Raw genomic sequence first — 27,450 nt, forward strand, 5'->3', positions numbered from 1 at the left:
ATGAATGAATAAATCAGTGTCACCTGATTGAGGGGCTGGGGGATGGGTTAGTCCTTACAAAGGCCCATGGGAGAGTTAAAGAGACAGGGCAGGGACATAGTCTTCTACCGCAAGTTCCAGAGAAGTCCATTTTAGCAGAAAAGAGGAGACGGTACCAGTCCTTCTTCATTTCTGCCCCTTGCCCAGCTTGAGGTTCAAGACCATGTGTCAACTGGCCAACTGCCTGCTCCCCCCTGCCCAGATGGACTGTGTGGCCCCCCTCCCTCAGGCCTAGCTCCCACATGTGGCTGCTGGCCAGGCTATTTGGGGAAATTTCCTGATCCCCCCTCTGGCCTCTCCACCCCCACACCCCATCCTGTGGCCCCGGAATAGCTGTCCCTGGCCTCAACTAGGGACGTTCCCATTCCCAATTAGCACCCAGATGGTATGCAAGCATCTCTGAAAGGTTCTGGTGTGCCTCTCCCCTCGGGAAGCTGCTAACTAGGACGGCAGATCTCAGAACGAGGTCACAAGACTCGGGCCCCTACACTCCCTTCCCTGCTGGAGACATGGGTGGGGACCAGACGTCTCCATCGCAGACTGTGGAGGTGGAGGAGGCGTGGGTGAGGGCGAGATGCAGGGAGAGTCGAGGCAGCCTGGGCTCCTTGCTGCCCACAGAGCAGCTCTGGCTCCATCCTGGGAGGAGGCCTGGCTGTGGGGAATGAGGAAACTGGGTTGAGTCCAGACTCTGCCTGGGTTAGGGATTTTATGACCTTTCCAGGTTTCATCGGGCAGGATGCAGCAGTTCTGTACATAGTACGTTGTCATGCAAAGTCCAGGGACGGAAAGACCCTTGGGGTCTCAGGGAGATCATTCTGGGATAAATCCTGGGAGGGGTCCCCAAAGCCATTAGAGAATTAATCCTTTCCTGAAGTCTCATTCTACCGCTGGCTCCAAGCTCAGCCAACCAGGGTGGGTAAGCACGCGGGCAGACTTCTCCCACTTTCTGAAGACCACACCCCACATGTTTCTCTTTGGGAACACTCAGAGAACTCATGGGTTCCAATTCTCAATGGTTTCTCAGGGTATCTCCCCTGCCCTAGGTGAGGGATGGGGGTACGGGGCAGTGTCATAGCTTCGTCTCCTGCCTGGTCAGTGGGAGGGGGTTGTTGGCATCAGATGTAGGGATCAACAGATCTGAGATCAGGAGGGTGGAGATGAGTGGGGCCTGGGGAGGTAGGAGAGGCTGAAGGGGGCCCGGGGGAGGGCAGTGAGGGCAGTGGGGGCACCGCAGGGTCGGCCTGGTCTCTGGTCTGGGCATCTGCAGAGGGGAAAAAAGCACCTATGGAATTGGTCCTCACCCCACCCAAGGCAATTTTAGTCAGATAAACAAACAGCCAACACAGCTGCTCCTGTACCAGAGGCCATGGCAGCGAGGAGAGGCCCCTTCAAGTGAGGAGGCCGGGAGACAGGGCAAGGAGGCTGTTTGAACAAGGCCCCGAGGCCCTGGGGCAGTTGGCAGAAATGTCTGGAACAGGGCGGGGAGCACAGCAGTGGTTTGGATCTGGAAGCTGGAGCCTGGGGTGGGTGCGTTGAGCTTGGCTGCTTCGAGGAAAAAGAAAGGCATCAAATCAGCCTCCCTCTGAGGAAGGCTCCTAGGAAGCCTCCTGAGGAACCCCTTTCCCTCGGCTCAAGGTCACAAACAAGGGCTCTCCCCCTCAACCCTGAAGCCCCAGCCCCGCTGCCAGGCCTGTGACCCTGGGCCTTGTGGCAGAAGAAAACACTGAATATTTCAGTCAGGAACCAAAGCCCCCAGTTCTCAAGTTCTTAGCAGAGGAGCCAGGGCAGGTGGACCAGCCTCGGGGTCCTTCCCAGAACCCGATAGTCCTCCTCTCTCCTGGCAGTTGGAGGGGCCAGAGATGATGGCAGTGCCCGGGGAAGCTTTGTCACCTTGTTCTGCAGTCGAGCCATTCGGCTGCCCCATTCCCCTGGGACGCCTCGTGAGAGTAACAGGTTGGAGAGACACAGACCCAGACTTCGAGGCAGAGATGGGGCGAGGCAGACCGAAAGATGAACTAGTGAGACGCCCCCACCATCAGAGACACAGAGCTGAGGGACAAGGAGAGTGAGGAGATGTGTGTGCATGGCAGAGAGACAGACAGAAGGACAGAGACACACAGAAGAAGACAGAAGGAGACTAACAGAGACAGAGACGTACACAGAGAGAAGGGAAGAGGAATAAAGACACAGAAAAAGAGACTCAGAGACAGGCAGAAAATGACAGACATAAACGCAGGGGGAGGGCCGCCCCGACAGCACATAGGACACACAGTCAGACACGCTTACAGGCTGAGAGGCTCCCAGAACTGCACGGGGACCCGGAGACACTCCCTTCCAGCCTCGGGGGAGCAGAGGGGCTGATTGTTCAGCCCGATGGGGTTTGCCGGGAGTCCCAGGAGGGCAGCACGGCTGTCGCCTGTCCCCAGCGCAGGCATCTGGCCCCCAGCCACCCTCAAGTAAGCCAAGCCCTGGCCACTGGAGCTGGCGGGTCACCCAAGGTGAAATGAAAAGTCACCAATAGGGGAGAGAGAATGAGAACTCTGGCGAAGGCAAGGGATTGGTAGAGCCCACATATCAGAGTGGGCCCATGGGGGGATCCATAGCCCGGATTGCACCTGGAACGGTGGTGAGGGGTGCACTATCATGCACAGGGACGTCTGTGGGTTGCTGTAGGTGGGCATGCTTGCCTGGGTGTGTGTCTGAGTGTGAGTGCGTGTCCAGTTCAATCAAGCACCTCACAGCCCTAATGAGGCCAAGGAGGCAGGCTTGATCCTCAAGCAGCCCAATCAGAATCTGAGAGTGAGTCAGACACAACTCCAAAAGGCTGTGCATCTCTTCTTCTGAACAGACGGTGTGTTCAGGTGCCACAGGGCACTCGGCTATGGCCGAGACCAATGTGCCACTCCTGCCCGCTGGGGATGACTCCCACTGCCTGACCAGCTGGCCCCCACACTCTTCCCCACCCAAACTTACAGGAGGACCCACATCCCAGAAACACGGCCCCCTTCCTGGCTGCGAGTCCAGCGCCCCGTGAGACGGGCAGCCAGAGAGACGGTGGGGTCCAGCCCCCATCTTCCTGCAGTCTAACTGCCATCCCACCTGCTGCAGCCCCCACTGAACTCCTTCCTTGCTCCTTGGGTCCAGTGAGTGCTCACATCAGCTTCACAGTTAGGAGATGAGCAACCTCTCTCCCCCTCATCCCTTCCCTCTTAAGCATCACAGGAGACATTTTTTAAATGTCCCAATTTTGGCATGGAGAATGAGGTCAGCAGACCCATGGGGGCACCGCTAGTCGATGACAGCTGACAATCTTCATTTCACCTTGAAACTCCTTCATGGTCCAGGTGGGCGTGTCCTAAGCCCAGTTTCAGAGGGGTGCTATTAGGACAGGGAGAGCAGGAAGGGAATTCACCAAATAACAGTTTTGGTTGCTGATGCTGTGGGTTCCACCCCTAACATTTGCAAGACCTGGACCAGGGGTACAAAGAGGGGCCCACCTACCCATGTCGAAATGTTTAAAAATTATAAATCAAGCTAGTAAACTGCTAATTAAGATATATTCTGGGAATTCCCTGGTGGTCCAGTGGTTAGGACTTAGCACTCTTACTGTTTTGATCCCTGGTTGGGGAACTAAGATCCCGAAGCCATGTGGTGTAGCCTAAAATAAAATAAAATACATTCTAAACTCCCACCTTGACAAATACACTTTCATCATTACCTGGAAGACCAGCTTCCAATTTAAATTCCTGTGACTCCTGGGAGTTCTGCAGAACAACTCTGTGTAAGGAGAAAGAGTTCCATCCCACTCTGGCCCCGGCCAGCAGCCCGGCTTCCTACAGCCGGCTGCTTTCTGCACTGCAAGAGACTCACATGCACGGAGGTAGATAGATGCCCAGACTCAACACACAGCCCTGTTCCATCTTCAGACGCGGCAGACAGCTGCTCCTTAGCCATCTTCGGGTGTCCCTCTCTCAGGTCCAGGGGTGCACAGAGTAGTGGCATGACCTGCCCTGAGGCGGACAAGCTCAAGGAAGAGGCCTGCATGGGCTGGGAGCAAGCTGGCAACTTTCTGGGCAGGGACCTCCGGCATCACAGGGATGGGGCCTGTGGTCTCAAAGGGGATGTTCAGGCTCATCCCCTTAGCCCTTCTTGACTACTCTTCATCCCACAGAGAGAGGGATGGCAAGATGAGGGCCAGAACAGAGCCCTTGAAAGCACGAAGCCAGGGCATGGGCAGCCCCGCCCTTGCCCAGGTTTAAGGGTGCTTATTAGACCCAGACTTCTCTGGCCAGAGCTCAGGCCAGGGACTGGAGCTGTCTTTTCATTGGAGGGCAGCTTGGACTATCCCCAAGCAGGACTTTCAGTCACTTGTATTATTTATCTTCCTGGAAAAAATTGACTGCCTCTTGATCCCAACTTGTGGATTTCTGGACATGGGGAGGGCAGGGAGGTGATGACAATGAGCCTTTTTTTTTCGGTTGGGTCTCTAAGTCAGTTTGTTCCCCTGGGACACAGCCCTCCCCAAGTGGGCTGCCGCTCTCTCATCCTGGAGACAAAAAGCAGGGTGACTAAAGGAGAAGGTGGTGCAGGGCCCTGGGCAGCTCAGACAGATCTAGTTGAGATCCAGAGACCAGTAGGGGCTGGGGGGAGTTGTGGGGGGAGGGGGCGTGAAGGGCACTGCTCTCTCTAGCCAAGTTTAAAAAAGAACTTCCAACCCCACCCCTACCCCCCGCAGATTGGCTTTGCTGTCCTACAGGCGAGGGGACACTTACACTTGTTGAGCCCTCACCAGGCGCCAGGCACTGTGCTAAGCGCTCTACGTGCGTGTTCTCATGTAATCCTTGCAGCCACCCTATGAGGTGGGTTCTATTATTATCCCCATTTTACAGATGGGGAAGCGAACTCAGAGGTGAACTAATTCACCCAAGGTCACTCAGTAGATACAGGTGATAGGGCCCAAGTCTAAGTAACCCCAGAGCCCCCACTCTTTCCACTATAGCCTCCGTTGCCTCCCAGAAGCAAAAAACTGGCACGGAAGCAGAAGGGATGAAGGTCAGATATGAGGAAGAACTTCCGACAACAATGGTGTATGTGGTGAGAGGAGACAATGCAATGGGGAAACTACTCAGACGCTGGAAGCCCCCGCCCCACCTGAGTTGGGTCTTGGTCTGTCTATTGGCTTGCGATGATCTCTAGAAGGTCCGAGGAGTCCTGGCTGGATCCCACATGGTAACATCCTGACCTTCCTCCCATTCTACAATCCGGGGTTCTCTGCTCTACCCTGACACAGCACGAACACCCAAAGTCTGACTCTCCTTTGTGGCTCAGAGTGCTAAGCACCACATCTGAGCTGGCAGCCCAGGACCTCCTTTTCTAGGATGGCTTCCTTGTGATCCTAGGAGTCAGGACCTGCCTACAGCCCAAATCTCGACACAGAAGGTGCAAATGCACCCAGGTCTACCATAAGGCCCACTTCTGTGATCACCTCCACCATCTGACTCTGGGACTTGGACACAGAAAACATCTAGTCAGTCCCCAGGCTCTTGGGGTTCCCCGGGTCATCTAGAGCAGCCCCTGTTCCATCATCCCCCTCTCCCTCACATATCTGTATCCAGGGTGCAAATAAATGATGCAGGTGTGTTTGTGCCGGGCACACCAAAAGACCCAGGCTCCAGCTCAGCTACGCAGCAGCTCTCACCGCATTTCCCCACAGAAGCCGTTTGGGTCACCCCATCAGCCCCTAAAGGGAGGGTGAAGGAAGCTGCACTGGACGAGGCACGGGGCTCGTTTAATCAATGAACCCCGCACTCCCCACCTTCGACCTGCTCTCCTCCAGAACGCTGCGTGCCTACCGTCCGGCTCTGTCCTTCCCCGTGCCTTGCAGCCTGCCCCAGTGTCGAGGGAAGCCAGTCGGAACCCTCGAAACTTCTCCAGAGTTTAGTCTCACCCTCTACCCAGATGCCCAGCATCAGTGCGCAGAGCCAATAGGGGTTCCTCCCTGCCACTTGAGGCCCCCCAATTTTGAGTCGAGGGCACATAACAGGTGGAAGGGGCTGCCTTGTTCTCCCGCACTGCCCTCGAGGTCCTCAGCGTGCACCAACCCGCGTCGCGGACTTACCTGCGGGGCAGAGACGAGCCGGCTGCGGCCACCTGCTCTCCACCGCGCTCTGGAGCGCAGCGGCTTCGAGTCGGCCGGGGAGGGGGCGGGGCCGGGGAGGGGGCGGGGCCTGGGGAGCGGCGGCCGCGCCCCTCCCTGAGCCTCCGCGGGGTGGGACCCGCTGGTTTATTCAGGTGGGCAGAAAAGCGGGGTGGGGGGAGCATCCGGGCCACTCGGGACGCTCAGGCGCTCTGGCCTTCCTGAAGGCTGAGGATGCCTGGGTCCTGAGGACCTCATGAAACGCCCTTCTTCAGGCAGCCTTACCCAGGTGCCCTGGAGGCTGTGGCTCCATGTGAAGACCCCCCTCACACAAAGAAGCAAGCCTGGGAACCCCTCTTTATCTTCCATTTGAGCTCCGGAAAGCTCTCCCAGCCTGGCAAAGTGGTTGCAAAGCTCTCCCACCTCCTCTAAAGTCAAGGCCCCCCATCCAGGGGTCAGCTGTGTAGGGGCCCAGGCCACTGAGGGGACCATGAGGTGGCCAGGTCATCTTTATCCTCTGTCCATCTCTCTCCCAGCAACATAGCACCTCCGCCCCCCCCAACCCCCTGCCCTCAATGCCAGCTCAGGTCCTTCAGCTGTCACTGTTTAGCCCTGGAATGATAGGCGTCCAGACTCCGTGCGTCCAGCCACATTCAAGGCCGTTGAGCTTAGCACCCCTGGGCCCCTGCCCCCCCTCGCTCTGCCCCCAGTCGCTAATTTTATTGACCTGTAAAAGGCACGTTGCTGACAGGGGAGATCATGACTGAAGGTGAAGTGGGGAGCAGAGGGGCAGAAGCAGCAGTCCTGGGAGGCACAGATGGGACAGGAGGGAGAAGGGTGACTCCTGGAGCCAGGGCCAAGGAATGCTGGAGATTAGCAGGAGGAGAGGCCCTAGGAAAGAAGGGTACACTCTCTAGGGGAGTGGAGGCCAAAAAGACTGGTACTGGAATGTCAGCCCTCAATCAGACAAGAGGCAGATTGAAGAAGAAGGGAGTGTGTATTATTTCCCATCTATCCTCAGGCAGGAGCAGGGGTGCAGCAGGAGAGAAGGAGGTTGGATGGCAAGAAGGACTGCCATCCTGCTCTCAAATCTCTGTCCTAACCCCCTCCCTTCCTCTTGAAGGTGACTCCTGCCTGCTGGGCCTCTTACTACAGAAATAGCCCTTTCCCTGAAGAATCAACCTAGATCTTGCCTTTTTTTCTTTCTTGTTAAAATGAGAACAGAAAATTTAGGCCTTTACAACTTCTCCCACCCACCCCATGTCTGCCTGAGCCCTACCCCTCAAAATCCTGGATCTCGGCCTGTCCCCAGCCCAGGGAGATGACCTAGGGGTCAGGAGAGGATGGAGAGGGGTCACTGGGGTTTGAGCCTATTATGGGGTAGAAGAGGTGAGAAAGCCTCACGTTGTTGATGGCTCTCAAATTTAGACTTTTGATGCTCTGTCCAAATAAAGGTTACATGAGAGCCATAAAGAGGGGTGTTAAAAAAAAAAAAAGCTTTTAACATTAGAAATATAGCACAAAGCAGATCAGTGGACGAGGAAGGGGAAGAGAAGATTACAACGGGAACAAGGAAGTTTTGAGGGTAACGGTGATGTTCATTATCTTGATTGTAGAAGACCGTACATATGTTAAACTTATCAAATCATACACTATAAATATGTACAGCAATATCAATTATACCTCACACATCTGTTTTTCAAATACCACACATTTTCTCCATCCATCTTCCACTTCTTTATTTTTAATTTATGGAGAATCTCAAAAAATAGAAGTGGCCTTGGCAGGGAAGGAATGTTGAAGGGAAACGGTGATGATGCCTAGTCAGGGTGGCCATTCTCCTGCTTCAGGTCCGCCCCCCACCCCAGTTCCATCCAGTGTATACGAAGGTGTCTATGTCCATGTGAGGAGATGTGGGATGAGCTGTGGCTCTTGGGCTGCTTCCTCAGTGGAGGAGTCGAGCCAGCCTGGGAGCCCCGGGTTCCTCTGTGGCTGGTTGGTCAGCCAGGAGTCAGGAATTGGTGACTCCGGTGGGAGGGGCTGGACCCAGGCTTTGCCCAGGAGATGGTGGTTGCTGTGGATTCTTCTGCCCCCTGCAGGCTGTGCTGGGCATTGCAGGACAAGGCAGTCAGTCCAGAGAGAGGCCGGCCAGACCCTCGGCATATTGCACATAGTCAAAGTCAGGTACAGTGAAGGGCACGCGGGACCACTTCTTGGCCCGGACTCGCCCTTGTGGTGTCTCCAGCAGCATACTGCCAGCTTTGAGCAACGGCAGCTTCACTGACTTGTAGATTATCTGCAGACCCCAGGCCTGGGGGGAGAGGAGAGAGACGGCCAGGTCTGAATCTCTGTCCTCAGACTGCTCCTTTTGTCCAGTTGGGGACCATGCATGCTGGGCCTGTGCCTCCCACCTCAGCCTGAGAACTATCTCCCCCATCACACTGTGGTCTCCCTACCATAGTGGGGGAGCTCCCCAGCTTGGAAGGTCCTGGGGCAGGGTGGTCTCCTCCCTCCCAGTGAGAGCACCTGATGGCAGAGACTGGGGCCCCTCTCTCAGACTGACTTCTCAAGACTAGAGTGAAGGGCCACGGCCCCAGCACTTACCTCCCCACAGTTCCGGCAGCTAATGGCACCCCCGGGCCTCCAGTCCTTGAAGTCTCTGTTGATGACCACAGGCTGCTTTGAGATGTTGTAGTAGATCCTGGAAAGGAATGGGGGTGGCCACAGCCTTCATGGACCCCACTTCCCACCCCAACCCCAGGTCTCATGCCCTCCTGCCTGCGGAGCCTCCGCCTGGGCCTTGGGCCTTTCTGCCTGTCAAGAGGCAGAGACTTCCCAGGGCTGGGAAACCCCATCTTTCTTATGCTCTGCCTATGCTGCCTCCCCGGCATCCTCTTCTGCCCAAGTTCAGGCCTCAGCACCCGGATGATTTTAACAGTCTCCCAACAGCTCTCCCTGCCCCATCCTTCCATCCCATTCCATCCTTCTTCTCAACCTCATGTCATTCTGCACCAACCGCCAGAGTGATCCTCTAAAAATGTACATCTGACCCTGACATGCCCTTGCTCAAAAATCCCTCCCAGACTCCTCACTGCCTACAGGACAAAGGCTAAACTTTCAGGTCTGATCTTCAAGGTCCTCCACAGGCCAGTCTGTGTTCCTCCAGAATCTCTTCCTTCACAATCTCGTCCACTCATGTCAACCACAATTATTCCCATTGCATCGCCCCAACCTCCACACGTATTCCAACCCAGTGCCTTTTTCAAGACAAGATGTGAAAATGCTACCTCCTCAAGAAACTGTGTGGAGAAGACAATGGCACCCCACTCCAGTACTCTTGCCTGGAAAATCCCGTGGACGGAGGAGCCTGGTGGGCTGTAGTCCATGGGGTCGCTAAGAGTCGGACACGACTGAGCAACTTCACTTTCCCTTTTCCCTTTCATGCATTGAGAAGGAAATGGCAACCCACTCCAGTGTTCTTGCCTGGAGAATCCCAGGGACGGGGGAGCCTGGTGGGCTGCTATCTCTGGGGTCGCACAGAGTCAGACACGACTGAAGCGACTTAGCAGCAGCAGCAGCAAGAAACTGTGAAGATCCATGGCCTGGCACACAGCAGGTGCCTAATAAATAATGAATGGATGGAGGATACGGGAAGGTCACCCTCCATGGTAGAAGACAAGGGGATGGCTCGGGGACAATTAGCCCCCTTCATGTCTTCAAAGTAGGTAGGACCAAGGGGCCAGTTTGCGGCCTCTCAGCATTTGGCATCCTGAATTCTAGCTCTTGCTCAACCACGGGCACTCAGGCAAGTCACTTAGCTTCTCTGGGCCTCTGTTTCCTCACCTGTAAAATGGGGTAATGATAAGACCTGTCTAATCAGACTATTGTGAAAATGCACACTTGGAAGTTGTTAAAATCCTCTTTAACCTCCCAAACTCTCAAAGCACTGTCTGGATGGGAGCGATTCTTCATCCCCCATTATACCCCTTCCTCTCTCCCCTCTTCCCATCCCAACATCCGCTTCCACAGTGCTCACGAGAAGTTGGGGTTCACATTGACGTGGTGGGTGCCCTCCACCTTCCGTAGATCACTCCCATAGCCCACGGACACCATGCAGTTGATGCAGAGGAGCTGCACCTGCTCCGCCAGGAACTTGCGCTGCTGACTCTCTCGCTGGGTTGCCTGGACTGCCCGCTTGACCAACGCTGCCCGCTGCAGATCCCGGATCTGAGAAGGGAGTGGACACTGGGCATAGCTGAGACTGGAGAGACCTGAACCCAGGAATGCTTCCGGGGGGTAAAGGGTTTCCAAAGACCTCAGATCATTAACAGCCAGAAGAGACTTCTTCAACCATTCCTGGAGCTGTTAGAAGCAACTCTGTGGCAAAAAATACGGGGCTGGGAACAACTATGGGAGGGAAGCAAGCTTTCCTGCTGAATCTTTACCCCTACTTCAGAGGATTTTGTGCAAAGCGGCTTCATTTAATCTAACATGTGCCTAATCGCTCAGTTGTGTCCAACTTTTTGGGACCTCATGGACTGTAGCCCACCAGGCTCCTCTTTCCATGGGCATTCTCCAGGCAAGAACACTAGAGTGGGTTGCCATGCCCTCCTCCAGGGGATCCTCCCAACTCAGGAATTGAATCAGGGTCTCCTGCATTGCAGGCGGATTCTTTACCAGCTGAGCTACCAGGGAATCTAACATGGGGCATCATGAATAATTATGCAAGGACAACAGAAGTAAACAGGGACCATCCTGAACAAGCCTGGACATTGGTGATCCTACCTCAGGGGAACTCATTTCAGTCCTGGTTCTGGGCTTATTTTGTGGATGTGTCTATTTGTTTCCCCCTTCCTGGTTCCAGAAGGGAGTCCCCTGGTGACTCAGACGATAAAGAATCTGCCTGCAATGCAGGAGACCTGGATTCAGTCCCTGGGTCAGGAAGATCCCCTGGAGAAGGGAAAGGCTACCCACTCCAGTGTTCTTGCCTGGAGAACATCATGTACAGAGAAGTCTGGCGGACTACAGTCAATTGGGTCACAAGAATTGGACACAACTGGGCAACTACACTCCCACACTCCACTACACTGGTTCCAGAAGGGCTGTAAGGCGGCTCTCACAGATAGACAAAGTATTTGGTGATAAGGGCAAATTCAAAGCCCTGGATAAGGCCTGCTCCAAAGGCATTTTGGAGAACAGCCAAAATGTCTTCCCTGGCAGCCCTACCCCCAGCCTCCAGCTTCTACCTTTCCCAGGTGGGCCAGGTTAGCCCCCAGAGGAAGGGGGACCCAGGGAGTGTATGTGTGAGTGGTCAGAGACCTTCCAGGCAGAGTGTCCTCAGCCTCCTTCCCCTCAGGGCACTCAGGCTGCCCACAAACCTTGGCCTGGTACTCGGCCTGGTCCATTGCCTGCACAGCAGCCACTGCCCGTTCCATCAGAGTCTCCAGAGCCTCATTCATCAACTCCCGCTGCAGCTCCCGACTGCCTTGGGCTGTCACAAACGAGTATACGCTTTGGCTGGCCCGGGCCCGGCCCCTTGCCTGGGAAAGAGAAAAAGAGGGGCCTAAGGGGGTCTGGGGTCCCACACACAGCATCCTTTGAGGGCTGGTTGGGGGAGGGCTGCTTTGAGCACCTGGACCATGGAGATCTCATTGGTCAGGAGCCCATAGCGCACCACCACATTGCACTGGGGGATATCCAGCCCCTCCTCTGCCACACTCGTGGCCACTAGGAGGTTCAGGGTACCAGTCCGGAACTTCTGGATTACTTCCTGTTGGTCCCGCTGGGATGGTGGGGTGGGGGAAGAGAAAGAGATGGTAAATGACGTAGGTTCAGTCCAACCATCCTGCTAGCTCAGCCTCTCCTGGTTTGGCCCTTTTACTCACAACCTTGGTCCCTTTCCTGAGGAACTTTGAAGTCCCACTTCGATCTTTAAGTACCCCCCAGGACCTTGCTCATCTTCCCAGGTAACCATCTAAACTCTGTCTCCCTTCAGTTCAGTCACTCAGTCGTGTCCGACTCTTTGTGATCCCATGGACTGCAGCACGCCAGGCCTCCCTGTCCATCACCAACTCCCAGAGCTTGCTCAAACTCATGTCCATTGAGTCGGTGACGCCATCCAACCATCTCATCCTCCGTTGTCCCCTTCTCCCGCCTTCAATCTTTCCCAGCATCAGGGTCTTTGCAAATGAGTCAGTTCTTCACATCAGGTGGCCACAGTATTGGACCTTCAGCTTCAGCATCAGTCCTTCCAATGAATATTCAGGACTGATTTCCTTTAGGATGGACTGTCTCCCTTAGGAGTCCCCAAAGGTCCCTGCTCCTCTACTCTAGGAGCTCTCAGGACCTATTCTTTTCCTGCAAGGGATCCCAGGTCCCTGACTCTCTGTTCTGAGGACATCACTTGCCTGTCCCCATAGATTCCCCAAGCCTCTGCATCTCTTCCCCTAGAGACCTCCAGACTTGGGGAACCTTCAGCACTAGGGAACTCAGGGTCTCTGTCTCTGCCCCAGCTCTCTGCCCTCCCCCTAGAGATAATCAGTCCCCCTTTGTTCTGTGAAGACTCTGTCCCCTTCTTTTCTCCTCTAGGGAACTCCCCTGCCCTCAGCTCCTCCCCCCAGAGCCCACACCTGTGTCATCTGGATCATCTGAGTCTTCTGGCTGTTGTTCCCAGCCCCAATCAACACCTGGGGCCGGATGTCCACTGTCTGTAGGCCTGGCTGCTGCTGGAGCCACAGCAGGAGGGAGTGAGCGCTCTGGCGGGTTGGGGTGAAGATGATGCCCCGGGGGCTGTCAGGGCTCCTGAACTGCTTCTGCAGGATCGCTTCCAGCACCTCCAGTTTCGGGTTCTCTGGGCTGCTAGTTGCCAAGCGGGCCAGCTCATTCTTGTGGTCTGCCAGAAAAGCCCAAAACAGAGGCCTGGAGGTGGGCAAGGCATGGCTGGGGTGGGGGATTCATAGGGATAACATTACAGGAGTACGGGATGGTGGGGGGTGCCTGAGGATATATACTCCTGCCTAATTCCCCTGAACAGCACCAAAAGCACATTTAAGGATACCCTCTGCCTGCCCTGGTGGCTTCCCTGATGGTTCAGACTGTAAAGAATCTGCCTGCAATGCAGGCGACCCAGGTTCAATCCATGGGTCAGGAAGATCCCCTGAAGAAGGGAATGGCAACCCACTCCAGTATTCTTGCCTGGAGAATCCCATGGACAAAAGAGCCTGGCAGGCTACAGTCCATGGGGTCGCAAAGAGTTGGACACAACACGATGGAGTGACCACGCTTAGTGACCAATCTGGAGTCTCAGCAGAACCGGGGCTGGCCTCCAGCTCAGTTCTTTCCTTGTCACCCTGGCTCCTCTCTGCCCGCCCAGGCTTGAGGCTGGCCAGGCTTACATCAGGGGCTTACAGTGCAGAATCCTTTGTTCACACACCTCATCCAGCACCCCTCTTCAGCCCAGCTACACAGATGCCCCTGGATCTTTCCATGCTAATCTTTGCTCCCTGGGATTGACTCAACCTCAGGTCTTTTCAGAAGGATCCTTGCCTTCCAGCCTGTGCTGAGGCCTCCTCTAGCCTTACATTTCGCTCTCTGACATCTCACTTTCCCAGGTTAAAGGTACCACACAAACCAAACTTTCAAGGGCCGTTCCCAATTAAATGGTTTTTTAAAGAATCTTTGTCATAAACATCAATTAATTTTTACACCCACCCAAACCTTCACAAACGAGGGCATATTACCTTTTGTCACATCCTCGACCTTGCCTTTGGGTTAGAAAATTAGGGCCCCAGTACCCTCATTAGCACAGGTCCCAAGGTGGGACCTGTGCCCTGACTGGCCTCTGACCTCTAGTTCAGCTGCGAGCCTCACCATCAAACAGCGCCAGCAGCCAGCGCTCGGCATGCAGGATCAGGGTCTTAGTGGCGCGCTCCCTGCTGTAGAAATCCCGCAGCGTGTCGAGGGCATCCACCGCGCGGACCGTGTCGTGGATCAGCAGCGCATCGTTGTACCGACGCAGGTGAAGCGCGTACACCCGCCGCTCCAGGAGCCCCGCCTCAGCCGCTGCGGGAGGGCTGGGTCTTAGGATCTGAGAGGCCACGCCCCTCCAGGGTCAACTTCCGCCTAGGCTCCGCCCCCCGAAAGGCTCCGCCCAGGCTGGCCCCACCCCGGATGGCCCCCACCTCCCAGCCCTCCCCTAGGGCGCTCCCCCTCACCATCCTGGCTCAGTTCCACCACTTGCTGCTCGTAAGTCTGCGTCCCGAAGTCCCGTCTCAACTCGGGCATCTCCAGGTGGTCGTGGATTTGGTCCATGAGCTTCTTCAGCATGTCCCCAAACGGGTCCTGGGCGAGAAGAGTGAGTGTGTGAGGGGATTTTCAAACACATAGAGGGAATGGGCACCTAGTGGGGAAGCTGATCTCTGGGTGAAGCTGCGTTGCTACTGCCGGCATATCGGAGCTGGAGAGGAGCCAGCCCCAGAGGGAGGCCGGCTGGGGTGTAGAGGAGTCCTGGTTGGAGGTAGGAGTCGGGGTCCTGCACCCCGCTCCTGCTCTGTCTGCACCCCTGACCTCTAGCTTGAGCACAGTGATGTCTGTCTAGTCCTGTCCAGCCCCATCAGAGCAGACACCAAACAGTGTCTGCACCGCATGAGAGAGGTTGGAACAGCCTCAGGACAAAGTGCCCGGCTTTACAGTTTGCAAACTGTGCCCAGGGTTTTGAGAGATTCCCCCACGGTGGCATCTGAGTCTAAACAAACAGCAGGCTGAGGGCATGGGCTGTATCTGCCCCATTTCATGGAAAGGAGAAATGGAGGTTGAGACAAAAACAAATAACCTGGAACCACATAGCTAGTGAGGGTGGAGTCAGAGCTCAACCCCAGGTGCCCTAACTTGACACCAGACCCCACCCCTGGCCCTGGCCTTCCCCCGACGTACCTGGGTGTGCCTCTGGCAGAGGTCATACTGTTTGCAGGGCTGGTGGCTGTGCTTCAGCAGCTGGGGGCGATGGTCCTTGGGTGACATGATGCGCCATGTGTCCAGGTTGGCACAGAGCTGGGGCAACAGAGAGGGGTTCATTGGAATGGGGGGGGTTGTGGGGATAATGGGCAGAGCTTTGGGGAAGGGTGGGCTGAGGCAGGGCCATCAGGAATGGGAATTCATGTATTCAACCAATATCTTATGGACTGCCATGGTAGTCCAGTGATTAAGAACCCACTAGCCAATGCAACGTACTTGGGTTCCATCCCTGGTCTGGGAAGATTCCACATGTCTCAGGGCAATGGAACCCTTGTACCACAACTACTGAGCCTGCGCTCTAGAGTCCACGAGCACAACTACTGAACCCACGAACCTAGAGCCTGTGCCCCGCAAAAAGAGAAGCCACTGCAATGAGAAGTCAGAATACCACATGAAGAGTTGCCCCTGCTCTCTGCATCAAGAGGAAGCCTGTGCACAGCAAGGAAGACCCAATGCAACCAAAAATAAGTAAATAAAATTTAAAAACAAAACAACAACAAAAGCAAATAGCTATTGCCCCTGCTGTATGCCCAGCACTGTTCCAGTTCCTGGGGATATAGAGCATCTTCCATTGGAGCTGGGGAGACAGATGATAAACGAATACAGAGTAATAGAACGAGAGTATTTCAAGTAGTGTTAACTAGCTCTGAAAAAAATCAGATTGGTATGGAACAGTGCAGTGATGATCAGGGAAAACTGAAGGGGTGACATTTAAGCTGTTCCCCGAATGATGAGAAAGAACCAACAGGTGAAGTGCAGGATAAAGACACTCAGGGCAGAAGTGGCAGATGAGGACAAGCCTGATGTGCTCCCGATACAGAGAGAAGGTCAGAATAGTGGGATTGGGTGGGGGGCGGCAGGGAAGAGAAGGTGCAGGAAATGAGGGTGGGAGGTAGGCAGGGGCTCGATCATGTGGGACTTTATAAGCCAGAGTGGACTTGGGAGATTATTCTAAGTGCGAGGCTAGTGCTTAGGTAGCGCTCCCCAAGGGCAGCCTGGGGAGAGCTGCTGGGCAGGGTGGGTGGGTCACAGGGGCCAAGCTGACCTGCAGGACGTGGTCAATGGCCCCCTTGAGCGTGGAGGCGCCGCCAGTGCCCGGGGAGGCGGTGAGACCCAGCACCTGTGGCAGCGGCCGGGCCCTCTGGAGTTTCAGCTCCAGGTATTGGCTCAGGATGATGTTGTAGACGGTGTCTTTGTGTGTGTGGTGACACTCATCCACCACGAGCAGCGAGAAGGCTAGGGGCGCACAAGGGAAGGTTACAACCCGAGTCTGCACAGCCCTTCTTCACATAGGCTGTTTCGCGCAGTCCTCACAGCTCATCTGAGAATGCCTCCTTCCCTTCACAGCCTGCACCTGGGCCCCAGAGAACGGGCCATGGAGGGACAATTTACCTCCATCTTACAGATTAGTAAACTAAGGCTCAGCTGGGGCGAGGGACCTGCCCGAGATCCTGCACTCTAGCCAGATCTGTTTCTACTGGGGTGTATGCTGGGGTTTGGTGAATGGGGAATTCCTCATTCTATAAAATGTTCCTTTACTACTACAGGAGCCCTGGGGTCCCCGAGCACACCCTCTCCCCCTGCCCACAGCCCTCACCATTGAGCTCCACATGCTCCTCCTCGTCTGGGCTGGCCAGTGCCTTCTGCAGCAGTTCAGCTGTGCAGATGAGCAGGTCGTGCCTCCGGGCCACGTGGCCAAAGCCAGCTCGCGGCCCCATGTCCCCGCTCAGGGTTGTGATGGTCCAGCGTCTGTCCAGCATGCGGCTGAACTCCTCACAATGCTGGGTCACCAGGTGCACCTGGAGGTGGAGAATGAGATGGGAGAGGAAGCTAGGCGAGGGCCTGGGGGGTGGGGGTGGGGGTGGAGCAAGGTGAACCCCTCTGGACCTAGCTGGGGTCTGGAATGGGTGAAGAGACGGGGAAACTTAAGAGACGGTCACAGCCACTTTGGAGTTCTGGAGGCTCCTGAGAGGTTACCTGAGGAATTGAGAAGCCACAGTGTGGGGAGGGCAGGACACTCACCCTGTTGACCAATACAACCACCTTGGCTCCATCCACGGTCTCTAAATGCCTCTTGGCCACATAAGCAGCTGCCCTGGTCTTCCCAGAGCCCGTGGGCAGCCATATGATGATATTCTTGCCCTCCAGGGCAGGCATGATCACCTCCCACTGGTAGGGTCGCAGCTCCATTCTGGAAATGGCAGGGAGCTCAGATCCAAAGACCCTCCTGGCTCCCTCCCAGGCCCAGCCCGTCAGAGCCACTCCCCCTTCCTGGCCAGCTCCGTTGGATTTGGGGAGCTCCTTGTACAGGGCGGGGCGGTGGGGGTGGGTGGGAACTCCTTCCCGCTTGAGGGAGAAGGGGGCAGGGCAACGTTGGGACCTACCGGGAACCTGAACTGGGTAGCAGCAGGCCACACCAGCCCCAGCTATGCTGACAGAGTCTCTCTCACCTGCAGCCTTGCCGGCTCAGCCCAAATGCTGCTGGGCTCTGTAGGGAAGGAAACAGAAACTGAAACTGAGGGGAGGAGCCAGCCCAGCAGAGACCAACCTAGGAATCTCCCTTCCGGGCCCTTCAGAAAAATCAACCATGTGCTTCAGGGGGCCGGGGGTGGGGGGTGGTGCGGGGTGAGGGTGGGCAGTAAGAGGAAGAGAAACGCTGCTGACCACAAGGGACGGCAGCCTGGGTCCTGCTCAGCCCCTCCCCCAGGAGCAGCCAGCAGGGAGAAGGGGGGGGCGCAGCCTGGTGGGTCCCATCGCCCCTGGGGGTGTGGGACAGGAATGAGAAGGGCCCCAAGAGTCTTGCTGAGAAGGGCAGCCCCAGCTTGCAGGGGATATTGGCGGAACAGTGTCAGCAGGGGATTTTACTGAGGAAACCATCGCACAAGACAAAACAAAACCAAAATTTTATTGTTCCCTTGGAGGGATTAATGCCAGGAAATGAATGGTCCCCATGCCCCCTACCCCTAGGGGACAAACAGAACAGTGCAGGGTGAGGCATGGCCCCTTCAGTCCAGCTGGAGCTCCCAAGCCCTGATGCCCCCACTCAAGCTAAAATTGGCGATCCTGCCCTTGAGAAACCAGTGATCTGAGCAAGGCCCAGGACGCCAAAGCTGTACTGCTTGTTGGGGAGTGTGTGTGTGTGGGGGGGGGAGGGGGGATCATATCAGGATGGGGGGCCACCAGGGTGGGGCAGTGTTTATCCTCTGGCCACCAGCCATGCTTAGAGGCTCCCAGACCAGGGAGACCCATTCCCAAGCTCAGACATGATGAAGGGTGGGACAGAGCTGCAGCCTTGGGGATGCCTTAGGGCCCAGAAAGGGCTGCAGGATCAGGGGCTGGAGGGCCCATGCTGGAGTGTCTCAGACACAGGGGGACCTGGGCACAGGGAAACCCCAGGGATGAGATCAGAACTGGAGGGGGAGACATTCCACGTTGAGGCCGAGGTCCAAGGCTGGACTACTTGTCGATGAGCCCGCCCTCCTTAAGCTTGAAGTAGAAGAACTTCTCCAGGGCGCTGGCGCACCGGCAGTACTCGCTGTCCGGGGGGTTGTACTCGCGGCAGTTGGCGATGACCCGCTGTAGGTCGGCCACAAAGAGCTTCCGGGTCACGTAGTAGCGGCTGCGCAGCCTCTCTGTCATGGTCTTCAGGTCTGGGCAGCAAGAGAGAAGGGCACGCCTTTGAAAGGCTGCCCGGCCACGGAGGGCCAGAGCTGGGGCAGGCGTGGGAGGAAGGGGTTGGAAGGAAGGGTCCTCACCGATGGGGAAGCGGATGACCTCGTAGTAGTCTGGGGCCTCCGACTTCTTCACGGGCTCCATGAAAGGCCAGGCACTGGGGTGGGACTGCAGAGGACAGTCAAACTGGGGCCAGATCCACTGTGCCCCTGCCTGACTCGTGACTGCCACCCCCTCACCCTTGGTCAGAAAGCCACAGCCTTTGGCACAGGGACCCCCAGAAAAGAGCCTGGTCTTCCCACCTTGATCTGGGCCAGCAGGTTTTTGAGGGTTGTGTAGAGCTGGTCGGGGTCCTTCAACTCCTTCCTGGAGCGAGAGAGGCCGAGTCTGAGGCTCCTGGGCCCTCTGCCGCCCTTGCCTCCCACTGTCCACTCTCTTCACACAACACTCACCCCTTCTCCTTCCCCAGTGGCTTCCAGCCTGTCTCTCCTGCAAAATGGGAGAACACCCCTAAGAATGCCTATCCACACCCCGAGCAGCACGCCCCCTCCCGTGCCAAGACCCCCCCCCGCTCACGAATGCCAGGGACGCTCTCCACAGGGATCTGCCGCACACCCTCCTTGAAGCAGCTGAGCCCGGGGTAGACCTTTCGAATCTGGGCCTGTTTGCGCTCAATCAGCTTCTTGATGATCTGAGGGAAGGAAGGGTCTGAGAGGCCAGCCTGGCTCCAGCAACCACCCTCTCTGGCCACAGGCAGGGAGGGCTCCTCCACTGGCCCCTCGAGCAGTGCCAGCCCCTGGCCAGCCCCACTTTATGTGTGCACAAGCAGGTACACACGCAGTCTATACCCACACACGTGTTCAATCAGGGGCATGTTCACAGAAAGGCCCATGGAGACATGCACGTGAGCACACGCACCTCCTTCTGCTTCTTGATGATGTGGGACAGCTCTGTGTAGGGGATCCGAGGGTTCAGCTCACACTCCATCAGTGTTGCACCCTCGTAGTCCTTGATATAGCCCAAGTAGCGGCTCTTGGGCACCTTGATGTCCTTGGAGAAGCCCTAGGAAGCGGAGAGTTACCAGCAACCCATCAGCAAGGCTTTTCCAGCTTGAATCTGTCCCTGGAACGTTTCCAGGCCGGCGGCCCCTCCTGACTCGCCCCCGCCCCGAGAACTTCCCAGCTCTCCCAGCTGCCTGGGAGAACCCTCTTCTTCCCTGGGGCAGCAGCAGGAGGGAGAAAGACAGGCGTGAAGGACTCCCCCACAGGTGCTGGATGGAACAGGGGACCTGAAGTCCACCCACACTGGGGGGTGAGACAGAATGACCCCTGACCCAAGGCGGTGGGCAAACGCAGAGTGAGGTGAGGCTCACCTGCTTCTTGAAGTAGCCGATGGCGTACTCGTCGGCGTAGGTGAGGAAGTAAAGAATGTTGTGCTTGATGTGATACTCCTTCAGGTGGTTCATCAGGTGAGTGCCATAGCCCTGCAGGGGAGGGGGCAGAGCTCATCAGATGGGAGGAGGCAGGCCTGCACTAGAGAGGTCTCAGGAGGGTGGGGAGAGGAGGGCAGGGACAGGAGGGAGCCGACTGGAAAGGAGGTGGGGACAGCCAGGGGATCCAAGTCAGGTAGGAGGAAAGGTGACCGGCAGAGGAAGGGGAGCTTATGGGGAGAAAAGCAAAGGACGCTGGGTTTCTAAGAGCTTACTCCAGGCCAGGTGCGATGCTTGGTTCTTTACAGAGCAATCCTCAAGTTAACCCATGAAACAGCTATCATTACCTCCATCTTACAGAAGAAAAAACTGAAACTCAGCTATGTCAGGAAATATGTCCAGGTCAGGTGACCAGCCATGGCAGGGAGAGCCTAGATTTAAACCCAACCAGGAACCGTAGTCCACAGGCCACTAGTTCCCAGTCCCTGGGACTCAGAATTGGAGGAAAGGGGAGAGGGGATCACAAGGGACCCCCTCATCATGACATCTGAACCCAAAGAGACACCCTGTCTTCCACAAATGTTAGGACCAGAGGCACCACACCTTGCTTTCACTGCTGAGGGTGTGGGTTTGATTCTAGTTGGGGAACTAAGACTTGGCAAGCCTCACAGTGCAGCCAAAAACTAAAAATAAAAAATAAAGTAGCCACACCATTTTTAAAAATAGATAAGACAAACTGGGGACCCTACTAGTAGGCCTGCTGTGACAGGAGAGAAGACAGGACGACCGCTCAGAGCGGGACTGTTGTAAAAATTATCAACTCTCTATAGCGTGCACATGTTCTTGTGATGAAGGAAACACAGATCCATTTAAAAGTGTTACTATAAATCTGAAGAGTTCTCATCACAAAGAAAAAAACATTTTTTCTCTGCTCCTTTCATTTTGTATCTATATGACATGATAGATGTTCACTGTGGTTGTTTCATGATGTATGGAAGTCAAAGCATCAGGCTGTACACCCTAAACTTACACAGTCCAACATGTCAGTTACATCTCAATAAAACTAGTAGAAAACAAGTGTTACTGATTCTTGGGCGCCCTGTGTTGACAGGTGCTTTCTTAATTCAGCTATCAAATTACAACTGCCACCTTGTGGGGATGTAAGGAAGTGTCGGGCCATTAAAAGAAGGCTTGGGGGCAGCTGTGTCACTATTGTGCTGCTCTGACCTGGTCCAGACTCAGAAGCAGGGGGTGGGATGGAGCTGGGACCAGGAGCTCCCTGATCTCCACCCACACCGGGGGCGGGAGGGCATAGACTCACCTTGACCTGCTCATTGGAGGTGACAGCGCAGAAGACAATCTCCGTGAAGCCCTGGGTGGGAAACATGCGGAAGCAAATCCCACCAATGACCCGCCCGTCCTTGATCAAGGCCAGAGTCTTGTGCTTTCTGAGGGGAGAGAGCTCAGGTCACAGGCCTGACCCGTCCCCGCAATGTTCGCCAGGAACCCACCACCCCGGAGGCCTGAGCTGCAGACAGTGCTGGGAACTAAGGAGCAAGAATTCCCCAAGGATGGAGGAAGAGGCCCAGGGAGCAGTCAGGGGTGGCCTGGGGTCGGGCTCTCTCAGGGACCTACGGGTCGAAGACGAGGCGGGCAATGTATTCCTTGGGCATTCGCGGCAGCTGGTGGGAGAAGACGTTCTGTAGCCCCACCAGCCACAGCAACACCCGCCGGTTGGCCTTGGGTGTGAGCGAGTTGCCGATGACGTGGAATTCGATGATGCCTCGGCGCTCTTCCAGGCGAGCAGTCTCGTCCCGGGCGGCGTTGGCCGACAGCAGGCTCGTCTGGGCACCAGGGGAGGGAGTGGTGAGCCAGGGTTCCGGGTGGTGAGCCCCCGCCCGACGGGTTGGTAAGCTGGACTGCCCACCTCGGGCCCTAGCATGGCAGCGGGATCGGTGATGGTGAGCATGACCTCGTTAACCAGCTCCATGGGGATGTCACCCATCACACGGAGCCGCTTGGCGTCCTCCAGGGTTAGGTTCTCTGGGAGCTTCCTCTTCTCGCCTGCTGAGGGGGTTGGCAAGGTCTCCCAGGCACAGCAAGAGAGGCCAGGCGGGGGTGGGGGGACGAGGGGTGGAGGTCAGGGGTCAAGCACCCACCTGGCAGGGGCTCAGCACCTCCGGAATCCAGGCTCAAGGAGCTGCTGCTGCTCCCACCCATGGTGGCGCTGAAAATGGGGGCGCTGGGAACAACTGCAGCACTGACCGCAGCTGAGAGAGTGCAAGATGAGACACTTGGGATGGAGGCCAAAGGTAGGGAGTGTCCCGCAAAGACAGCCTGGCTCTCCCACTCTGGTCGAGCCCTCCTGCACCTCCCCCCTGCTACCAGTTGCAGCCCCTCCTCCCCCAGGGGCACTGAGCTCAGCCAGGAAGGCCAAGCAGACAGCCTACTTCGTGCGGCACACACCTGGCCGGGGCACCAGTTGGGTTCCCTCTGAGGGCGGCATGGTGAAGCCCGACTCCCAGATCGGAGAGTTTGCCCCATAGATCTCCTCCTCCAGCATGGACAGGAATCTGTGGGGAGGGCACAATCTGTCCCACAGCTCTGTCCTCCGACCAAGGGAGCAGCCTGGGCCAGACACAGGAGGGACTGGAGGCTGCCCTCAGGGACCTGGGAGACAAAGATGGCCTCTGTGCTCTGGGAGCCCCTTGGTGAAGACAGGAGGACAGGATGATTCAGAAGAGACCAGAGGCCCAGTATGCCATGGTGAGGAGTACAGGGGGACAAGGTCTGAAGTGATGCCATCCTGTGCTGCGCACCAGGCAGGGCACCCAGTCACCCTGGGCCTCAGTATCAAAACGTGATTCCACCCTCTCCTGCTACCTCTTACTCCCACCTGGTGGCAGGAGGAGCACAGGAGGGTCTGGATTAGTCAGGAAAGGCTTTCTGAACACGAGAGAGAGAGAGAGAGAGAAAGAGAGTGAGTGTGCGTGTGTGTGTGTGTGTGTGGAGTGGGGTGTGGGGTGTGTGTGGTGTGGGCTGTATGTGTGTGTGGGGTGTGGGTGTGGGTGTGGTGTGGTGCGTGTGTGTGTGGTGTGGGGTGTGTGTGGGTGTGTGGGGTGGGGTGTATATGGAGTGTGTATGTGTGTGGGGTGTGTGTGATGTGGGGGTGTGTGTGATGTGGGGGGGTGTGGGGGGTGTTTATGTGTGGGGTGTGTGTGGTATGTGTGTGATGTGGGGGGTGTGTGTGTGTGTGTATGGGGGTGTGTGGGGTGTATGTGTGTTTGTGTGTGGGGTGTGTGTGTATATGTGGATGTGGTGTGTGTGGGGGGTGTGGTGTGTATGTGGGGTGTGTATGTATGGGGTGGGTGTGTGTGTGGGGTGTGGTGTGGTATGTGTGTGTATGTGGGGTGTGTGTGTGTATTGCTCTGTCAAGTCCGACTCTGTGCAACCCCATACACTGTAGCCTACCAGGCTCCTCTGTCCGTGGAATTTTCCAGGCAGGAAAACTGGAGTGGGTTGCCATGCCCTCCTCCAAAATCTTCCTGACCCAGGGATCGAAACCCATCTTTTATATCTGCTGCCCTGGCAGGTGGATTCTTTACCACTGCACCACTTGGAAATCTGTGGATACTTGTGAACCATGTTTAAAATGAGAAGACGGTGTGGCAAAACAGAGAAAAATCTTATAGAAAGGACTACAGCAGGGGTGGAAATTGGTTTCCCTTCCAGTGTAAGCTCTGGGTTCTTGGAATGCTGTAGTGAGATGGATTCTGAGCTGTGTCCACGCCCCACGAGAAACAGGTAGTCACGTCTACCGGGTGGGTGGGCAGGGGCAGCACCAGCGCTCGGGCCGTATACCTGCCATCCCCACGCCAGTACACAAACAGGCAAAGAGCGAGTGAATTACACTTGGGCCTTGGGCAAGCCTCCCAGGCAGAGGTCCAGATCCCAGAAGGTTCATGGAGGGAGAAGAGGGACCAATCCAGGAAGCCCTCCTGGAAAAAGGGGACAACAGGGAGAATGTGAGCATGGTACAAGGTCCTAATGGGCCAGAATGAGCCTTACTTGGGGAAGTGGGTGAGGATGAGGGTCCTCTTCTCAGGCACCAGCTTGTCTTTCTCTACTCGGAACTTCTCTAACAGCTGTCGCCGGGTAACGGTGAAGATGGAGCGAAGAAGGCTGCGCCCAAAGACGTGAGTGGTCTCATACCGGGGGAGGCTATCGCAGCTCTGGGGGACGTGGCAGTAGCAGAGCCATCTGCAAGAGCAGGAGGTGGTAAGGGAGAGCAGAAACCGAGCTCAGCCTGAGTCTACAAGCCTCCCCCCATGCTATCCCTGGCTGGACCTACCTGGTGTAATTGACCTTGTAAGTAGCCACATCCTCGGCCTGAGACCTCTGCCGAAACTGGGCAGGTGTCTCAAGCTTCCAGTAGTTAAGGCAGAGCAGGAACATCTTTGAGAGCTCGAACATCGTCTGCCGCTCCCGAGGAGCCAGGTGACTAAACTTGTACTGCACAAAGTTTAGCACGCCCTGGCGGGGAGGGGAAGGGAAAAAATTGGAGAGGAGATGTAAGCAGCTAGCATGGCCTTCTTATCCAAAAGTAAGGGGCTTCCTGAGGGCAGGGGGCTCTCTGGGGCTTTTGCTCTGGAGCTGTGAGGAGAGTTTATACCGCCTCCCACCTCCATACCCACCCTGAGGTTAGCACAAAGCATCCTCCTTTCTCCGAACCTCTCCCCTGTTCTCAGGGCAGGAGGGGGGCGGCAGATAACACAGGATCCCCGCTCCTCCAAGATGCCCTCAATCCTCTTACCACCTTCGTCATCCCACCTGTTCAATATTAGGCTTCTCAAATGGGGGACTGCCCAGGGACCCCTCCACCACAGGCCGGGTCATCTGCAGGATGCATTTCCGCAGGAGCTGCAGGAAGAGGGAGGGGGAGAGATCAGTGGAGCACAGAGCTGCAGACCTTCCCAGCCTCCCTTTCGCCCACTCACTCTCATTTGAAGGAAGCTCACCTTGAAGAGGTAGAAATAGACCTGCTTGGTGTCCGTGTCCTCCTCCTTGTGAACAGACATGAACAGATTCTCCACGTCCACCACCATCCCCAGGAGCCGGTTAATCTCATCCTCTGACACGTTCTCCAGGTGGGACACGTGGTCGGCTGTAAGAATAAGTGGTAGTTGGGGAAAACTGACAGAAAAAAATCAACAGGACTTCTCCTCATTATTGCCAGCCAAGACACATCCTCAGTCCCTCTGACCAGTGTGACCCGGGTAATGACTGACTGCGCCAATGTCAGCCCTGGGGGGCCTCTTGTCTCTTTTGGTGGCAGGTTTCCTTTCTGCTTCCTTGGGGCATACACACTCCCAGCCCAATTCCTCCTTAGGAGGCATCTTCTGTCTTTCAGAGATGAAACTGTGTGGTCCTTTCCAAGCAGGACCCAGCACCTGCACCTCCCCAACCCCAGTTCCACGGGTACTACATGCCTTACCCAAAGGGTGCTCACAGCTGCGGCACAGCTCGCTCAGGTTCGCTGCTGGCTGCTGCAGGTCCATGCGGGGTGCAGTGGGGGGCTTTGGGTTTTTCCAGCCATTACACTTGCAGGTTTCATTGGCCTGGAAACAGAAATATCAGTCAATAAGCGTGTGAGCCGGGGGAAGAGTAGCCACTCCCCAATCACAGCTTTGCCCCCATTCCCACCCAAGCCCTAGGATGCCCCAAGCCCCGCCCCCTAATACCCCAGGCCCCGCCCCCACCTTGCAAGCCGAGAAGACCCCTAGCTTCTCAAGCTTCTTGGCGCGCGGCAGCCCCCGGACTTGAGCCTTCCTTTGGCTGGCGCGCTGCTGCTGGCTCAGGCCAGGTCGAGCCGGATCACCCCCGCTCCCGGTACCCCCACTTCCTACCCCGGGCCCCCCAGTCCCTGTGCTCCCGGCTGGGGCTGTAGCTGGGGCAGGGGCTGGTGCCGGAGTGGGAGCCGGAGTCGGGGCCGAAGCTGGGCTGAGGGTAGGAGTCGGAGTTGGGGCAGGGGCTGGGGACTGAAGCGGACGGGGCTGCGCAGCAGGGGCCGGGGTAGAGGCCTGGGAAGGTTCCGCCATGGCCTCCCCCGAAGCGGAGCGCGGCGCAGCGCGGCGCTCCCAGCCCTAGGGCCGCATGGGCAACCGGCGTTCAATGCGCAGGCGTCGCTGCCCAGAGCATGATGGGAGTTGTAGTTTTCCCCGGTTACTTTCGTCGCCTCCAGGTTCCAGACTTTTCTGTCCTGTTCCTCAATCCCGGACAGCCAAATGAGGCTCGAGCCAGCACCCCAGACTGACTCCTCCTCACTTGTCATCCTTTTAGGAGGTTTCCGAGGTAGTCAAGATTGCTGCCTTTTGAGAACAAGGAGAAGCACCCCAGAAAACAGGCTTCTGTTTGGGGAATCACTTCCCAAGCCATGAAATGGAAATGCAGGCCTGGGGCCAGGAGTGTAGTGGTTTCACGCCCACCTTCCTCCTCTCCTCACTCTGCCCCTGTCCCACACTGTTTCTGGACACAGAGTTGCAGCTAGAGTGGGAGTGGTGATTAAATAGCAACAGTTCTATTTCTTGACTTGTTAAGTGGTTACATGGTTGTGCTTTGTGTCCTTTTCTCTGTGTTAACTTATACTTCAACAAAAAAAGGTTTATTATAAAAGCACTGAGCGTCAGAGTAATGGCCAGGGTCATGAAAATGGCTCCTGAGGTAGGGGTGAGGGAGTATGGGACCCGCTCTCCACCGACACCGTGGGCACCTCCCAGTCAGGGCCCACGTCTTCATCTTTGTGGTCCCAGAGCCCAGCCCTGAGCCTGCCGCGATAGGCCGAGGGTGGGATGAATGAAGGAAACCCGGAAGACACGTTCATCTCCTAGAAGCCATGTGTCGCAGGTTCGTATGTGGTCAGAGAACTGTAGGATATTACAAGAACCAGTGACCCGTGGCACACTGATGGCTCTGTTTGGGGGCAGTCCTCCTTGCCCCAAGGCCTGATTCGCAGAAGAGCAAGAGTCTCACGGCTCAATCTCATCTTCACTCCGTGCTGCTGACTGCTGCAGGGTCGGGCTCAAGCGCTGCCAGCCTCTTTTGGCTTATCTCGTTGGGTCACTGCCCCGGCCGCCCGGCCCTCTGATGGAGGTGGGGAAGAGCC

General features: G+C 56.3%; 2 protein-coding genes across 6 annotated transcripts; both read right to left on the reverse strand.

Moving 5' to 3' along the window:
• Positions 1 to 7,885: 7,885 nt before the first annotated feature.
• On the reverse strand, positions 7,886 to 17,765 carry DHX58 (DExH-box helicase 58). Of its 4 annotated transcripts, none has more exons than XM_055407875.2 (13): positions 17,638 to 17,765; positions 17,210 to 17,378; positions 16,785 to 16,986; positions 16,233 to 16,423; positions 15,107 to 15,223; positions 14,389 to 14,515; positions 14,045 to 14,236; positions 12,805 to 13,067; positions 11,808 to 11,957; positions 11,554 to 11,715; positions 10,212 to 10,402; positions 8,780 to 8,876; positions 7,886 to 8,486 (listed from the first exon to the last, which is right to left on the reverse strand). In XM_055407875.2, the coding sequence occupies exons 2-13, from the start codon at positions 17,375 to 17,377 to the stop codon at positions 8,304 to 8,306; spliced, it is 2,043 nt and encodes a 680-aa protein (XP_055263850.1). In that variant the 5' UTR covers position 17,378; positions 17,638 to 17,765; the 3' UTR covers positions 7,886 to 8,303. The 4 variants fall into 4 exon arrangements, with proteins under 4 accessions (XP_055263850.1, XP_055263851.1, XP_088685241.1 ...); XM_055407876.2 differs by having other exon boundaries at positions 17,572 to 17,698; XM_088829116.1 differs by having other exon boundaries at positions 8,348 to 8,486; positions 10,313 to 10,402; positions 17,572 to 17,698.
• Positions 17,766 to 18,075: 310 nt separating this feature from the next.
• Positions 18,076 to 26,668, reverse strand: KAT2A (lysine acetyltransferase 2A). 2 transcript variants are annotated; one of them, XM_055407873.2, is made up of 18 exons: positions 26,048 to 26,668; positions 25,783 to 25,906; positions 25,307 to 25,452; positions 25,119 to 25,208; positions 24,640 to 24,821; positions 24,357 to 24,548; positions 22,755 to 22,861; positions 22,448 to 22,558; positions 22,216 to 22,355; positions 21,924 to 22,132; positions 21,610 to 21,736; positions 20,232 to 20,342; positions 19,778 to 19,921; positions 19,436 to 19,550; positions 19,312 to 19,348; positions 19,162 to 19,225; positions 18,943 to 19,027; positions 18,076 to 18,837 (listed from the first exon to the last, which is right to left on the reverse strand). In XM_055407873.2, exons 1-18 carry the CDS (start codon positions 26,384 to 26,386, stop codon positions 18,644 to 18,646), a joined length of 2,517 nt encoding a protein of 838 aa, XP_055263848.1. In that variant the 5' UTR covers positions 26,387 to 26,668; the 3' UTR covers positions 18,076 to 18,643. The 2 variants fall into 2 exon arrangements, with proteins under 2 accessions (XP_055263848.1, XP_055263849.1); XM_055407874.2 differs by having other exon boundaries at positions 22,216 to 22,352; positions 26,048 to 26,490.
• Positions 26,669 to 27,450: the final 782 nt, after the last annotated feature.

This window comes from Moschus berezovskii, chromosome 20, assembly GCF_049115385.1.
Source record: "Moschus berezovskii isolate FMDL1 chromosome 20, NW_MosBer_1.0, whole genome shotgun sequence".
In the NCBI taxonomy this organism is placed as follows: Eukaryota; Metazoa; Chordata; class Mammalia; order Artiodactyla; family Moschidae; genus Moschus; species Moschus berezovskii.